The 16,733-nt window shown below is 46.1% G+C and overlaps 1 protein-coding gene across 19 annotated transcripts in view; it reads left to right on the forward strand.

Annotated features, from left to right (window-relative positions):
* The window catches only part of tns1b (tensin 1b), a 174,858-nt gene that overhangs the window by 119,769 nt on the left and 38,356 nt on the right, over positions 1–16,733 (forward strand). For 18 of the 19 annotated variants that reach the window (XM_048977918.1, XM_048977916.1, XM_048977914.1 and 15 more), the window contains 12 exons: positions 3,725–3,774; positions 5,067–5,238; positions 5,483–5,533; positions 5,617–5,739; positions 7,066–7,130; positions 7,373–7,456; positions 9,648–9,760; positions 10,399–10,459; positions 12,011–12,086; positions 14,453–14,582; positions 14,884–14,949; positions 15,031–15,147. In XM_048977918.1, the coding sequence (XP_048833875.1) occupies positions 3,725–3,774; positions 5,067–5,238; positions 5,483–5,533; positions 5,617–5,739; positions 7,066–7,130; positions 7,373–7,456; positions 9,648–9,760; positions 10,399–10,459; positions 12,011–12,086; positions 14,453–14,582; positions 14,884–14,949; positions 15,031–15,147 (1,108 nt within the window). Of the gene's footprint in view, positions 1–1,056; positions 1,384–3,724; positions 3,775–5,066; positions 5,239–5,482; positions 5,534–5,616; positions 5,740–7,065; positions 7,131–7,372; positions 7,457–9,647; positions 9,761–10,398; positions 10,460–12,010; positions 12,087–14,452; positions 14,583–14,883; positions 14,950–15,030; positions 15,148–16,733 lie in introns of those variants that run through there. The other variant, XM_048977927.1, reaches the window with a different exon arrangement.

Here is a 16,733-nt window from a genome sequence, read left to right on the forward strand (position 1 = left end):
ATAATACCATAGTTTTACACAAACATGAAGATCATTTAAACATCGTTTTCTAGACTCCCCAAGACCTTTGCACAGTATGGTAGTTTTCCTGATTCTATGCCTGTTAAGCTGTCACTTTGGTTCCCATTTTGTCCGTAGTTTGCAGGGGGGGGGGGGGGGGGGGGAAGTGTTTTCCCTGTGTCACTGGGTTCGCAGTAGGGTGGGACTGGCCAGGTTTAGCCCAAACAGTGAGGTGTCTTCCACTGTTAAACCTTATATAAGTGTGTATTCCTCTCTAGCCTCTTTTTGTGTTAACTCTGCAGGTCTGTTCTGCATTAGCATTTAGCAGCATTCAGCTTTAGCTCAAATTATTCTGTAACCAATCAGAGCTCCTCCTGGCCCTCTGCTTGGTCCAATCCCAAACTACGATGGTAAACTCTGCGCCTTTTCATTTCAAGATGTCAGAGGTAGGTCAGAGAGCACAGTCTCTCTGTCGGGTTTCTAATCAGATTTTATGCTAGTGATACTAGAGGACTGGCTGGGGTGTGACCTCACAGCACTTATGGAGGCATTCTGGGGTGGACTTATGGTGCAGCAAATCCAGGGGGATCCGAAGACCTTTTAGTGGTATTAATCCAGCAGAACTTTTTCTTAATGAGGCTTTAAACGCTCCATGCAAGCTGGGATTCCTCAGAGCTGTGACTGCAGGGGTCTTTGCTGTCTCTGAGAAGCTCTTCCCACAGAGAACCCAAACAGCCTTTCCCAGTTGCTACCACCCCCCACGATGGCCATAATGCAGAACAGATTTTGAGGCCACCAGGGTGGTGTGGCAGGGAGGGGGTTAAACTGGAAGAAGGAGTGAGGATCTCCTGTAGTCAGATGAGGAGCAGATGACCCTGGCATTGACCACAGGGTGGGGTGGGATGGGGAGGGACACACCCACTACAATGTGGACATCGGTGCAAGAGGGAGGGAGGATAGGAGGGAGGGGGCGGAGGGAAGAATGGTAGGAGAGAAGGAGGAGAGAGGTAAAGAAAGTGGGGGGGCAGGGAAAGAAGGGGAGTGAGATTGTGAAAGCTGGAGAGAGAGAGAGAGGGGGCAGCCCGGAGACGGGAAGCAGCGGCAGCGGTGGAGAGTCGCGAACGGAAAGCGTGAGAGAAGGATCCGGAGAGATCAGGAGGGCGTTTCAAAGCAGCGTGCTGAAGACTGGCAGCAAACATGTGGCATCCTATTAATGGTTTAATCCTGAAATAGAGCGATTTTCCGGGTGGATTAAAGACGTCAAGGGTGGGGACGGGATCTAGGGAACACCAGCGCTCCGCCATGAATCCCAGCAAGTCCCTGGGCAGGCGCTTCTCCTCCCTGAAGATGGCCTGGAGGTGGAGTACGGGCTACCTCTTTAAGGTAGGGCAGGAACGTTCCGGATCCTCCGGCCCTTTCTCCCCGCTTCTCCTGCTCTTTCCTCTCCCGCCCTGCACGACTGACTCGCTGGATCCCACCGGCCGACTGTGTTTACAGCTGGTTTCGATAATGGTCACCAGTATCGCTGGGGATTCTGTTTCCCTTGGATACCTCCTTGGTGAGGGGGGGGGGGGGTGGTTAGGGTCTCTTTTAGGGTAATTACGGAAATGGTTAAGTCCCGAAGCGATGAGCAGAGCGTGTCATCAGACACAGGGGAGGAGAGGATTGTGGGAAACGGAGAAGCTTAAGTGGCCGGGTTCTGCTTCGCCTCATGTCGGACCGTGAGTCAGTCGCAATTTAAGCGACAGCTTTGTGTGTATTTATCCCATACAACAAATTTAGATCTGTGTTCCTTCAGTGTGCAAAGTATAGCTTTTTTTATGGCTCTGAGCGCCTCTGTCATTTCCCTGCTCAGAAATTATGGTTTTAAGAAATGACTACTGTCTCCATACCCCCCAAAACAAAACAATGTGCAGGAACGCGGGCACGAGAAGGGCCGTGTTTAAGCGTGTGAGCAGCAAACTAATGACATGGTGTCAGGGACCCACAGGCATCTGACAGAATAAGATGCACAGCTGCATCCAGACTCTATCCAGGGTGCGATGAAAGTCCAGGCCAGAGGTCCGAATGGGAAGTGAGAAGCCGTTAGGCACACCCCCCAGCACAAGGGAAAGAGGAAACCGGCTCTTAGAAACTCACTTTCATTCACAAAAAAGAAATCTGCCTGAAGCTCATCAAATATTCTGCTTCCTCACATAAAATGCTGCACCAGTTTTGTTGGTTGCACTCATATAAAATGTGAAATAAAACGTATTCTAATCGCTTCCACAGACTAGATAAATTTCCCAGCTGAACGCAGGCAAAAATGTACAGATGTCTAGAAGTAACTGGAAGTGATATGAACCACTGCAAGCACGTTATATTTCTTCATTTCTGTTGTGCGTCTGTGATTCCTCAGAAAGCGCTGGTCTGATTCAGACTCACCTTTGTGCCATATTGACACCATATTCAAATCCCTTACTTGGCAGAGTACCCACATTAACCACATCTCTGTCGGGCCCTGGTGCCAGACCCTTAACCCCCTGAAATCCACAAAGTACCTGTGCTCATATTTGTACTTATTTACTTAGTTTCATTTTGTCATCTGAGGGGGTTAATGAAACCACTGGAGCAGAGTAACAGAAGCATGCAGTGATGGAGGATGGTATCCTTACTCACGCCTCCCTCTCTGTATTTCCTCGTCTCCACACCCTCACTTCCTGCTCAGCGTGTAGAAGCTGCCTGCTCCTTCTCAAAGGTCTTAGGGTCTTACAGAGCAGACCACGTGCTCCAGGAGGATTTTAAGAGCGGAGAGCAAACACGGGGGCCTTCTGTGTGCCTTTAGTGCTGGGCGCCTGGCTTTTTAAACCCCTTTAATAGAGCCTTTGTTGGTCTTGAGCTGCAAACTGGAAGCCTATTATAGTGTCAGGACAGGCAGTCATGTAGAGAAGCTACTGTGGTGGCCAGCTAAACACACATTCTGATGGGGTTACCCCCCTTTCAGGTGCCCTTCTGGGTACCTATGTGTTGGTTGCCCTGGGGGAACCTAAATCTAGCAGTTGGATACAATACAGTGATGCTCATGCCAAACTCCCAGGTTCTTTTCATCTCTGATTTAATATTTCTCTTCTGGTCACATTGTCCCTGTCATGAAACTCTTCATTTGCGGTAGTTAGCTTAAAATTGTCCTTATTTGTTTAATACCACCAGTTTCATATGTAATAATAGGTTAATCGTTTGCATTTTATGGTCACATGTCATTGTTTGCATTTTGGAGTCTTATTTAGGGTGACACAGTGGGACCAGTACTGTTGCCTTGCACCAGTAGAGTTGGGGTTTGAATCCCATGGGTGGGCTTTGCAAGTTCTCCCAGTTTCGCATGGGTTTGCCGCCACAGTCCTGCAGGTTAATCGGCATCTTGAAATGCTCCACTCCGTGACTGTATGTGTCCTATGATGAGCAGCCGTTCCATCCTGGGTATCCGCTGTATGTGCCCTCTTCTGCCTGGGATAAGCACCAGCCTTTCCTACGGAATAAGGCATGCAATGGATCATTTTAACTGCCTTTTATGTTGATAATCGCCCTTTGACGTGGTTCATGCGTTACAGCCTAGTGTGTAAGTAAGTATGTGTCATTAATATGAATGGGTGTATGTGTTTTTGCGTTCTGTGAAGATAATATTGGCAGTTTATATTTCATTAGATCTGTGTTGTGGTTCCTCCTAACTGTGTCTGTTTGATCGCAGGGCTCAACGAAATCCTCCAAAATAATGGAGTCCCGACGAAGACCATCACGGTAAATCCTGTGAATTGAACACGTTCTGTGACTTGCTGTGATTTTTCTTTGTTTCCAGATGGAAACAGGACCTCAGCATTTCATAGATATATTGTCACCCTGAACACAGCTGCACATCCAGCTATATTAAATGTAGGGGGGTCGCTTCACCTCCAAGTCCTTATGGGGACTTACTGTACCAGATTTGTCTTAAACAATTGCAGTAAGGGTCTTGGGAAAATTAGCTAGAACATTCTTTGCTTGGAATTCTCTGAAGGGAATCGTGCTTGGTGCTCCGGAAGAGGACATTGATCCCTCGTTATGATGTTCTAAACACTGGAGATGCTGCGGAAGGCAGACTCAAAACTAAAATAGTCTGCGCTGATATTTTTATGCTGTCATCTGAGGTTTCATTGGATAAATGGATAGATGGATGATGGATGGATGGATGGATAGATGGATGGATGGATGGATGGATGGATGGATGTAAGGAACTGCATTTGCCTTACTGGGTGATTTGTGCAGGTCACATTAACTTTGTGGCCTTCAGTCTGTGACCTAGTCACAGAGCTCCTGAATCACTTTATCTGGTGTTGCAATAGCAATCATGCTTCGCTGTAGCTAATGCAAACCCCCTCAGCTTTGATGTGTGGGCCATGGTTAATATGTACCAAGGAGCAGATGATTCTTAACCTTGTGAGTCAGTATGTTTTCCAGGAAAACATCTGATCAGCACTGGAGTTTCGCAGATGTCTCTATCTGTCTGTTTGTGATTCATAATTTTACTAATAGTGCTCTATTCATTGGCCTTTCCATGTGACAGATCCACATCTGACATCTGGATATATGCCTTTATCTTATGCAAAAATATTTTTTTCCATTGACCAAATGATCAGTAATGTTGCCAAATGTGATTAGAAATATACATTGTCACACAGTGGATATGTTTGTCTCACAACTGGCTTATTCCTCTTAAATTGTTTCATTTGGCCTGCTTATTAAAAGCAAAAGTCCCGAATGGAATGCTAGAAATTTGTATGTAGCCTTAAAACAGACACATTTATATTTATTCATCTACTGAGTAGTTTTCCTCTTGTTTTTGTGGAAACCAGCCATAACATTATCATTTTAATGACCTGTGCAGTGCTGAATTTTAGAAGCTCATTAAACTAAAATAGCCCGTAATGATTTAACGCTGTTGCGTAGTGCAGAAGTATTAGATTGTGGACCATATTGACGTGGCTCTAAATGTGTGTGCAAGCACGACACCCAGGTAACGTGACTTGTGTGATCTCCTCTTGTCTGTTCTACAGGAGCCTGAGCCTGATCCAGGCTATGGAGGAGAACTATGAGGTGGACCTGGTCTACATCACCGAGCGCATCATCTCCGTGTCCTTCCCCAGCACTGCCGAGGAGCAGAGCTACAGCGCCAACCTCAAAGAGGTGGCTACCATGCTGAGATCGAAGCATGGAGAGCACTACCTGGTGAGATGATTTCAGTCACCAACGGCGGTGGTGAAATATAAGATAAGATGAGATAAGCTTTATTGATCGCTTGGGGAAATTCTTGAATCTGGCCCTAACCCTAACCCTAACCCTTATGTGACTTATGTCTTCATCTCTTTCCTGTTGTATCTGTTCTGGAGTGAGTAATCTGGTGTGGCCACAACATTAGGTTCGTAGCTCTTCTCTGGCAAATGTCGCTGATGCAAGTGTGTTGCGTTTGTAGCTCTTCAACCTCAGCGAGAGGAGATACGACATAAACAAGCTGAACCCGAAGGTCAGCATTCCCTGCTTGTCATTCAGAACTTTCCAGAATACCTTGGTACTGTGGCATTGATGCAGCTCATGTTCTCCTCACAGGTTCTGGACTTTGGTTGGCCTGACCACCACGCTCCAGCCCTGGACAAGATCTGCAGCATCTGCAAGGCCATGGACACCTGGCTCAACGCCGACCCACACAATGTGGTGGTGCTTCACAACAAAGTGAGGAGCCTTTCCTCCCACTCGACCCTCCACTGAGCCACCCGTTTCTCAAAGGGGCTTCCCGAACGCTACTCAACAGTGGATGGAACAGCTGAAAATCCTAATTCCTCTGTTATAAATATATCTGTTTACATCTGTTTATATCTGTTTAGTTACTGCATGTGTCATGTAATCCGTCTCCTGGGAAAGCCACTGGGAGTTGACAGTTTTGTTGATCATTTCTCGACAGTAGGGGGCGTTCAACAGCTGCATTGTCAATGTGTCACTTTTAGAACCATCGCTGTCTTATCTCAGCACTGTCTGGGAGGGGAATGAGTAAAGGTTGTAGGGTTAATCAACACCATATGAGTCCTCTTAAGAAGGAGAGATGGCCATCTCACCCTTTCCAGTGTGAGTCAGTTTTGAACTGAAGAGGCCTTGGGTGTGTTCAGTGCTACACGGTGGTTAGGACTTGGGGAAACTTGTGAGGAAAGGCTTACAAAAGCTTTACCACTTTAAGTACATGTTTCGCATATCTGCGGTGTTCATAAAGCACTCTTCCATCTGCCTTCCCATACTAACGTTTCGGATCGAGCCTCAAAATTCCGTATGCTATCCAGGCTTGTTTGTTTTCAGGTTAGTCGAGACAATCCACTGAGGTTTAGCTCTCAGGGAAGATGTAGCGGGCCCCTAACAGTTTGCAACGCGGTGGATAAACTTAAAGTAAACATGTTGTCGACTGTCTCTCATCCTCTATGTAGGAACCGCTTCTCAGTGTAAAGTAACCACAGTGTTACCAACCAATTCTCCATTTGAATACCGTGAACAAAAATCTTACTGATGACAAACGTCAGCTCTTGTATGACTGTATAATTCCCCCGAAACACTGTTACTTTGGGTTAGGCATAATGCAGCATAAATAAAACATACTATTAATGATGTCCAACAAGGAGCGGTAAACAGAATGTTGTCATGGAGACCAGTGTTTCTTTTTCCTTCTTGCCAAAATTTAACCTGATGAGGAAGCAGCATTATTAGATTTTTCTTGAGTTTTTATCTATTTTAAAATGCTTCCATTCATTGTCTGTTCTTGGGCTCCCAGCTGTGGTGCTCGGTGGTAAAATAGTTCCATTTTGTGAGGGACTTCTCAGCCCCAGAATGGGGGACAGAATCAGCTGTGCATGACTGTTTGGTTAAAAAGAAGAACCTCCTTCATCACTGGACAATGAGTGAATTAGCCTGCTTGCATCTGTCTCAGTGACCAGCATACATTTCTGTCTGATGCAAATGCTAAGACCAGAATCCATGCTCATCCTGTTTTTGTCCTGCCTCTCTCTTTCTTTCTAGGGGAATCGTGGGCGGACTGGGGTGGTGGTTGCGGCGTACATGCACTACAGCAATATATCAGCCAGGTGAGCTCTTAAAGGGATGGCCATGGACTAAAAACCTTAAAAGGAAGTCTTAAAGGGATGGCCTCGGGAAAATGACCTCACTTATGAATTTAACATTTAAAAAGGAATCCTGAAACAAATGATCGGTCGAGTATTTTTCTCTAGCTGACTTGTTGTAAGCAAAGAATCTTATGAATATGTAAAAAAGAAATGAGGAGTTTATAAAGAATAGAAACTAAAAACGCGTTTATCTGTGGATGCAGTGCAGACCAGGCCTTGGATAGATTTGCCATGAAGAGGTTTTATGAAGACAAAGTACTTCCTGTGGGACAACCATCTCAGAAGAGGTCAGTTTCATTCCACTTCCTGTTTGTCTGTTGGGTCTCCTGTCTTCTTTATGAGTGAAGCCTGTTCCATGCTGTTATTGAATGGCTTGTATTCCCTGCCAGAGTGGACCGCCTTGAGATCAATGGCTCGGTTCAGCGATTCATTTCTCCCTCTTTGCCAGACTAAAGGGGGCCTCGTTTTCACTCTGTCCTCTTATCTCCAAACGAGAGCTAATTGATATAGCAGAGTAGAATGACTTCCATGAAAACAGGGTCCTTAGTGCATTTTCACCAGGCTCCACAGTATCTGTGAACCACGGTAGTCCCAAGGTTTGATATCTAATCCTGATCCTCTTCTTCTAATGCCTTTTCACATTATGCACTATAATTAAAAGTTAATCCCGTTACTGGGATACGGCATCCTCTGTAACGCTACACGGAACAGTGTAGAAAGATGCAAAGTCCTCAACAGTGCAGTATCAGGTATCTAGGTGGAAAAAAATCTTCTTTGAAAGGAAAAATGCTTCCTAGAACATCTAATGAACAATGATGAAGACGGACGTGCTGAAGGCCCCCTTTTGTGCTTACTGATGCTCTTTTTTCCCAGTTCCTTTTTTATTGTTTACAAAAAGTGAGAGTGAGCAAACCTTAATCTGTCTGCCTGATCCAGCGAGACGCATGGGCTTGCCTTTTCTCAAAGCCAGAGCCTTGAAAATGGTTCAGAAAACCATGTTCGACGCTAGGCATCTGCTCCGCTATTTCCTAACCAAGATATAATTAGCCAAAAGCTTGTGCCCCCTAGTCTGTAGTTATTACGGGAGGTATGTGTGACATCAGCATAGGGCGAAGTTGACAGCCCCTGCTATACCGGTATAGAATGACCCGTTATCATATTCTTGCATGCCTCAAGGCAGTCGCAGGGCAGCTAAAGTCTTTTAAGATAGTCGCAAATGTTTTCAATAATATTCAGATTTCGACACTGTGCCTGTAATCGGAAGGTCACCGGTTCAAATCCGAGGGCTGGTACAGGCTCTGAACCCCTTATTGCTCTGGGACCTGTCTGACCCCGATTTCTCAGTTGTACCATGCTTTGGATAAAACTGTCTGTTAAAAAATTAAATATAAATGTAGATATGCAATGAGCATAAGAACTAGATGGGTAAAGGTATAGACTTATGCGTAGAATGTAAACATCTGGTATGATTCTTTATCTGGTGTCCAGACTGTGGTCTTTTGGAGAGTGAGGTGACTTGGAATCAGCAGCAGGCTGAGATCCATACGTAACAGTCGTTTCACCCCCCTGAGATGCTGACCATCAAGGCCTTGGATTTAGTCCAGCGCTAAATCAGTGCTACGTATAAAGTCATTGCTTACGTTCCACGTTCCTTGGACAGAGATCACAGAGCCGTAGTAAAAAGGGAACTTGTTCCGTTGTTCTGTTTGAGAAATAAGAAGAGTTCTCCCTGCAACACCTTCAGACTTCCCGTAATCTCCCTGACGATTATGTAAGTGTTCCAGAACACTCCTGGTGTTCTCCACTCAGGCCCCCCCCAAAATTCTCCTTTACAAAAGATTTAAAGAGACCATGCAGCTGAGGAAAAAAGATAAGATAGTATCGTGGCTCTGTTGATAGCTTGCTGACATGCTGTGGTCTCCTTGAGGTAGGATGAAGGCAGAGGAGCAGTAGGGTTGTCGTGGTGGTTGTTCTGAGACCCCCCCTGCCCCCAGCGCAGCGGGGGGTCGCTGCTCTTGGATGGGAATCCAGCGGTGTTTTTCCATTTGGAGTTAGCCAGTCGTGGCAGTGCGTGACCTTGCGAACACCTGGCAGGGAGGACAAAGCTAGCAAAGCTAACACAGCTAGCGTACAGGTGCTGATAGGTGACCCCGTGACGTCCGCTGGACCGCAGCTGTGCAGATACACAGAGGGCTCTCAGTTTACACGAGAGCCGTGTTCTGGAAATTAAAACATTTCAAACTGTGCATATTTAAGCATTTATTTTTCTTATTGAATTAATATCAAATAAAAATAGCATAATTCGCTCATCAGAAAGAAAAAAGATGTATGATGTTATTTTAAGATGTGTATTTTGAAAGCATATAAAATATGAACCTACTGTATTTGGGGCCTAATGTCACATGGTTTGTGATGTCACAGTGATAATGGGCTTACTGTATGGCTGCCATGCAATGCCGTAGTCTTCCCCTTTGCCAGATACGTACAGTACTTCAGCGGCCTGCTGTCCGGACACATCAAGATAAACAACAAGCCCTTGTTCCTGCACCATGTCATCATGCATGGGATACCTAACTTTGAGTCCCAAGGAGGTGAGCGCTACGTCTCCTCTCTTCCTTCCTTTGATTGACGTTGGGTGGGCGTGGCCATGGTGTCGATCAGTGCAGGTCAGTCCACTAAGACGTCGTCTTCTGAGGGGCAGCCAACTGGCCTTGCCCCACCCCTTGGCACAGTTTACTGCCAGAGCTGCCCCCACACCCTCCCTGGGCCCCCCCCCCCCCCCCCCCCCCCACCTCTGGACTGTGAAGTTTTCTGGGACGGGAGTGCTGACACTGAAACTTGCATTCGATCAGTCCCTGGTGTTGATCCACGTGGGTTTGGGGGTGGTGGATGGGCGGGTAGAGCCAGACAAGTCCCTTAGCTCTCCCCGGAGGAACCACAAAGGGGCACCATTGCTGGCCTACCAGAGGTGATTAGAGATGGCCTGGCTTGTCTGGATGTTGACAAAACAGGCTTATAGAGCAGCTGGCCGGCCAGGCTGCTGTCAAAGCCCATTCCCCCAGCCCCCCCCCCCCCAACCCAGCTGCTCACCATTGAGTGTCTCTTTGCATCCTGCCCATTCTGCTTGGCTGAGGGCCGTTCCTGACATGATCAGTCCACCTGTGCATCCTTTCCCTCCACATCATTGTTGACGTCATCATTACTCATGTTTTCCCCATACCTCCTCCAGGTTGCCGTCCCTTCCTCAAGATCTACCAGGCCATGCAGCCCGTCTACACATCTGGGATCTAGTAAGAGAACCTCCGCCCTGACCCCACCTCTGACTCTCATTCATTTTCCCTTAGATGGCACAGCTCGCTGCACGCTACGCTTATAGGCATCAAATAATGGCTTCTGGTTTCCCTTCATTCTGGTTTCCCTTCATTCCAAATGCCCCTTGATGTGTAGGGCGAAGGTATTGAACCCTCGCCCTACACATCAAGGGGCATTTGGAATGAGGTGGTCTCACCCCCTCGTTTTTAGTACACACTCTTACACATTCATATGTGCTTTATTTAGTTTTGATCTGTTTCACATCCTTCTAGCAGACTCTACTTGCATAGACTTGTACTGACGTTAGAAATCACAGGGTAGCCGAGTGACCTGCAGACATGTGTTGTTCTTCCAAACTCGCCAGTTTCCCTGCTCCCCAGGGTATTTCTGGGAAGGTCTTGGATATGGAGGTTTTTTTCCTGGAGATTGATGTGCAGGAGAAGGAGAGGTTTCCCCTGTGCATGGAAAGTGTGGTGAAAAAGGGTGGCACCGTTTCGGGTTTCCCGGTTCCCACGAGGGCTGTTACAACATTATGGGCTTAATGGCCACAGATGGAACCGGGATTCTGGTTTTATTGTCTGAAATAACATCTTACCTTCGACAAGTGTGGTCTTCTCGTCCAGAGAGAGTCACACCCTCGTCATCCCCCTCCGCTCTTTCACCGCTAATGCTGCCGTGCCAAATGGCCACAATGAGCGGGCTTAGTTGGACCGGGGGCTCGCCGGCGGGCATGCGGCCCCACCTGGTTGGCTCGTCACGGGGTTCCTGCCTCTGTGCCTCATTAAGAGATTAGCTACCGATTATCCGCTCTCCCGCGGGAATGCGCTCAGCTGTGCTGTCATGGACAGGTCTTTTGCAAGCACTGGAGTGTCATACCTGCTAATCAGCTCTGCTTCCAGCCGAAATAAGTGACGGCTGTCACTGGGGGCTGGATACTCATTTGCCAAATGCTCCCTCATTCCTCTGATGTTGCACAAGTGACACCTTTTCTGATCACAGACGGGTTGAGATAAACACCTTTGGTATGAGCAGCTAGTCTGGCATTTGTTCTCTTAGCTATGCTAGCCATGAATGGTAGTCGTTCGCTTTGTGGAATAATGCTCAGCGCATTACAAAGGAAACCACAGCTGACACCTTGCTTTTGTTAAAGCAGACTCATTTCCTCCATTTTCTTTAATGTTAGCATGCCCAGGGGGGTTGGACAGTCAGTCGAACTTGGACCCCCAGAGGTTTTTTATCTCTATTTCGGAGTTTTTGGTTCTTTTCCTCTGTTGTCTTCTTTCTTTCTTTCTTTCTTTCTTTGTTCCCTTTTCCCTATTTCATGCACTATTTTGTAAAAACAAAATAGTAATGGATTGCCACACACTCTTGTCAAGTGCAAGCCTGTTGTGAAGGGTGATATATAAATGTAATTCGAATTGCATTGAATCGAAAAAGAAGCCCTCAGCATGTCGCACAGATTTATTTACTGATTAGAGCCCGATGGGGAGCCGCATTCCTAATACCCTTCTTTGGTGTGAATCCTACAGCAACGTCCAAGGGGACAGTCATACCAGCATCTGCATCACCATCGAGCCAGGCCTTCTGCTCAAGGGCGATATTCTGGTAAGACCACAGGCACCCTTACTGATTTTATTTCTGACTTTGCTCATTTAGATTTATTTTATTTAGCAGATGCTTAAGTCCAAAGCGAGATACAAGTATTGCAAATATCACATTACAGACATGACTACCGAGGAGTCAAATAGGCAGAAGTGCAGCTAGGCTGAGCGTCCAATGAATACAAGTGTTTTACTGAAGCAAAAGCTACAGAACATCTTCCAAACAAATCAAGAATCTAATAAGACAACCATTAAAATCCCCTGAAACATTAAGAATATTCAGGGGTCATGGAGTGAAGCTTACCTAGAGTGCGACATAAGGCTCCGGCCTAGACTGGAAGGAACTTTCTATAAAAGTTGACCTATGACCAGAATGTTGAGCTACCCAAGAAAATTCTTTATTCATATAACATGGAGAACTCAAATTCCCTCGAATATCGGTCGTCAAGGCCTGGACTCTCCCACCCTAGAGTCCAGCTAGATCCAATGATGGCCAAGTGGGCCAGAGGAGAAGTTTTACGAGAATTCTTCAGGAGTGCCATGGCTCCAGTGTCCTGCATGAGCACGGTTTCAGTGCCTGAGGACACGTGTGTTTGTCCTCTGGTTTCACAACAGGTCATCCGGCAGCACATCTGTCAAATGGGGCACATTAAAATGAATGTTTGGGGTAGGGGCACGCCTCACTGAAGCTATCATTAGCACACGATGTCCAGCTTTCAGGAATTCCCCACTGGACAAGGATTAGGAGGCTTCCCCTCCGGTCGCCTGCAAAACTTATGTAAGACCTATTAGGTTTTTTTATAGAAGATGTGGTTGGTAGCACCAAGAAGCTGATTGGCCATGTCGTGAGATGATGTCATTAATTATGAAGATATGCACATCATTATTAATGTTCTCACTGTGATATAACTCGAGGGCTAGAGTTGTATTATACTTTCTGCAAAGCCAAAGCTAGCCTGTTATTTACTCTGAGCGTATTGGTTTTCGTGGAATGCTTTAAAAGCAAACAATATGGACTAGTCATGCATGACAATAAATCAAGTTTAAATGACTAAGATTATAGCTATAATATCAACAAATGAAAATACGCATTAACCCGCATTGCGTGCTTTTTTTGTGATTCCATGCTGGGCTGCATAAATTGCACCATTTAATCAACTTTTATTGTCTCTGTCCCATATTATGATGTTATTTTCTGCTCTTCTGAGGGCAGTAAAATTAGAATTTTAAATAGACTTTTGTTGGCTTCTCCTAGACTGCACATCTGTAGGTTTAACCTATGTCATACTTCATCAGTGTACTGGGCAACCCAAATGGCTATTTTTACTATTATATGAGTTGTATTGTTTTCTGAAAATTGGCTTATTGACTGGGCTTCCTTGCCCCCACCCCCAAAAATCCAACGTGCCCCCTCCTTGAGAGAGCTGTCCTCTGTCGCATTCTAGCCAAAAGAAACCACAGGATGTTTGGCTTTTTTCCTCTCTTCCTCAATTTTAGTTTGTTTGTTTTGCTTCCGTCTCCATGAATAGAAAACCTGTACATTCCCTGTATCCATCTGCCCTCCCACTGAATTTTGTAATTATAGTTTTTTCAGTCCAGCCAGTGGAGGGTTTGGGTTTTCTTCATTGGCAAAGGACCATGGAATGTTTTTCTTTAGTTCATTACATTGGGGGGGGGGGGTACAAGTTGCCCTACAGGGTGCATCTTGTGAGTTAAACTGGATAAAATGCAGCAAGGCGTAACTGGATTGGCGCAGGGAACAGAGATCCATAAAAAGAAGCTTCTCCTCTGTATTGTAAAGCTGTAAAGAGCTGCAATTTTCCACCGTGAACCTGACTACAGTTTGGATTTACAGTGTGAATGTACAGTGTGAATGTCCATTATCCAGGTAACTAGTCATTAGCATCTGGTATCCTGTCCAGACTGCCCCCTCTGCTATATGGGATAGGCTCTAGGGTTACCTGACCCAGTGTTGGGCATTTCAGGTCCAGACCAAGATTTTGTTTCTACCTGGACTTGAAATGTCCAACATTGCTGGTTAAAGGAGTATTTCCTTCCCAGGCCTTCTCTCTGTCTGCACAAGGCCATAGCCTGTGCGAAAACAGGCTGCCCTGGTGACATTTGGCCCGGGGAAGGTGAGGATGTGTATTTACGAGTCTATGTGGCTTTGCTGCTTTCTTTAGAGGGTATCTGGATATATGTAAGGGGGTCCAAACACCAGGACAGTAGGCTGGCATGCTAGAGGATGCTCTGCCACACAGTGGCCAGGGACAGAGAGATGTAGGGAGATTTCTCCTTGACCTGCTTCGGGTAAGCACTCGTAGCTTCCGGCTAATACTTCCCTCCCTGGCATCCTGTTCTTCCCCGCAGCTCAAATGTTACCACAAGCGCTTCCGCAGCCCCACTAGGGACGTCATCTTCCGAGTGCAGTTCCACACCTGCGCCGTGCACGACCTGGGCATCGTCTTCGGCAAGGACGAGCTGGACGAGACCTTCAGAGGTGAGGCCGGCACGATGCCATTAGCATTAGCATGGACACGGATCGCTAAATGAGACAGGGTTTTTTTTCAAAGACGTTTAATGCTCAAAATAACTGGCCGTTTTGTTCCGGAACCCTGGCCAACATTTTGTACTCTGCAAATACCTTGGGGAATTAAATGTATAATCTATATGGAGCTGTAATTTATCCTGGAACAGAGCCACACATGTAGGAGTGAGATCCAGCCGTGGGCTAATGTCTGAAAGCTGCATTTTAGCCTTGCTATTTCTGTGTTTTTGATCTCTCTTTTTTCCTGAACCAGATGAGCGATTCCCAGAGTATGGGAAGGTGGAGTTTGTTTTCTCCTTTGGGCCAGAGAAAATCCAAGGTATGAGCTGGCAGTGTGTACCTATGTAATAATGGGAATGAGGCCCAGCCACCCTTGAGAACCATTTTATTTACCCGGCAGGGATGGACCACCTGGAGAATGGACCCAGCGTTTCCGTGGACTACAATACCCAAGACCCACTCATCCGCTGGGATTCATATGAGAATTTCACCCCGCGCTCTGAGGACAACACAGAGGGTGAGTAACATCACATTGGGTTAATGCAGGGCTGCTGACTGTCATACGTTTGGCATGACACTAAGGCTTTCAGACTCACACAAAAAATCCTACGGAAAATCTATATTATTCCATTATAAACCTAAACTTAGCTACATAAAAACTGTTGGGGTAATTTGTAAACCCTGTTGACTATTTACAAGGTAATGAAACTCTTACATCCATGTAAATGAGTACGGACTTGTCTTGAATTGAAAATCTCTCCAGCCCCCTGACTAAAGTTGGCAACCCTGTTAATGGGCTGGATGCAGCTTCCTTTGAAACGATTGTGCAGATGGTTGGCTTCAGACGGAGAATGGCTTCATGGAGAAATGAGTTTATCTGCCAGGCTGGTGACTGGCAGTGAGGTTGATTCTGTGTTTCTCAGAGGTGCAGTGACCAATGCCTTGGATGGCTCGGCCAACGGTGGGATAACCAATATGTTTTTCAGAATGAATGAGTCTGTTGTCATGTATCCCCTTCTACACTGGGAACTCTGAGAACAGCCACACGGCTGTTACATGTATACTCAAGCACCGTATGCATGTGGATGTGGGTGCAGGAACAGCAGAACATTTATGCAATGCATTTATCTACTTAGCAGATACACATTTTACTAGGAATAGGTAATACATTACACTGCATAACATGTGTGTGATAAATCTTAAAAGCATAGAATTAAGAAAGCAAGGTTAGCCAGGCCCTGGAGCAATTGCTGTTATGGGCCTTGCTCAAGGGCCCAATGGCGAACCCCCTGTATGATTTGACCTGGCGACCCTCCAACCATTGGTGCAGAGTCTTAACCCACAGAGCCAGACACACTCATCATATACGAGCTTATCAGAAGTAGGGTGAGGGGTCCCCTCTCTGCTCCGTTGTGACCACATTATGCTAAGTGTCTGAGCAGAAAACATGAGAAATATGTCTGTCTCACGGTTCTGTCACAAAACCAGCTGGGGTCAGCCTTATCTGGCTACGCCGGCTGTATCCGTGTCGATAAGGGGCGGCTGTCTCTGTCTGACTAATGTCAGTCTGCGTGTGATCGGGCGATTTCATCCGAGACGTGGTGGAGTGAGCGTTGTTTTCACACGAACCGTGTTATTTCTTTTCTTTAACCCCTTGCGGTTAAGGTCAGACACTGTCCAGGCCAGAAACAGTTTCCAGAAGCATTACCTCAGATTCATTCCTCAACGTTAAGATCATTCGCCAAGTGACATACCTGCTAATCGCTAGCTGTTAGTCAGCACCACAGTTATTTTTATATTAGGTGATTATTGGCATTGTAATTATGACATTTAAAATGGACAATGTGGACGCAGGCCTGCAGTTTAAGGATGGGAAGACGTATGGCAGAGGTAGCATTGTCCAACTTCATAATATTCTGAGTGCAGGACGGGTCATATGTGTAGTTTTATGGGAATTTAATGATGATATATCTATCTATCACTGTTTTTGACTGATTTGGCTCTCCACGGATCAGGTTCCCTACCCTGGTCTAGTGTTAGAAGTATTTGTAAAGTTTTGTGTGTATTAACTTGTAAATTGTCTTGAAATTGCCTTGTGTGTTA

The sequence above is a fragment of the Brienomyrus brachyistius genome, chromosome 16 (assembly GCF_023856365.1).
Source record: "Brienomyrus brachyistius isolate T26 chromosome 16, BBRACH_0.4, whole genome shotgun sequence".
In the NCBI taxonomy this organism is placed as follows: domain Eukaryota; kingdom Metazoa; phylum Chordata; class Actinopteri; order Osteoglossiformes; family Mormyridae; genus Brienomyrus; species Brienomyrus brachyistius.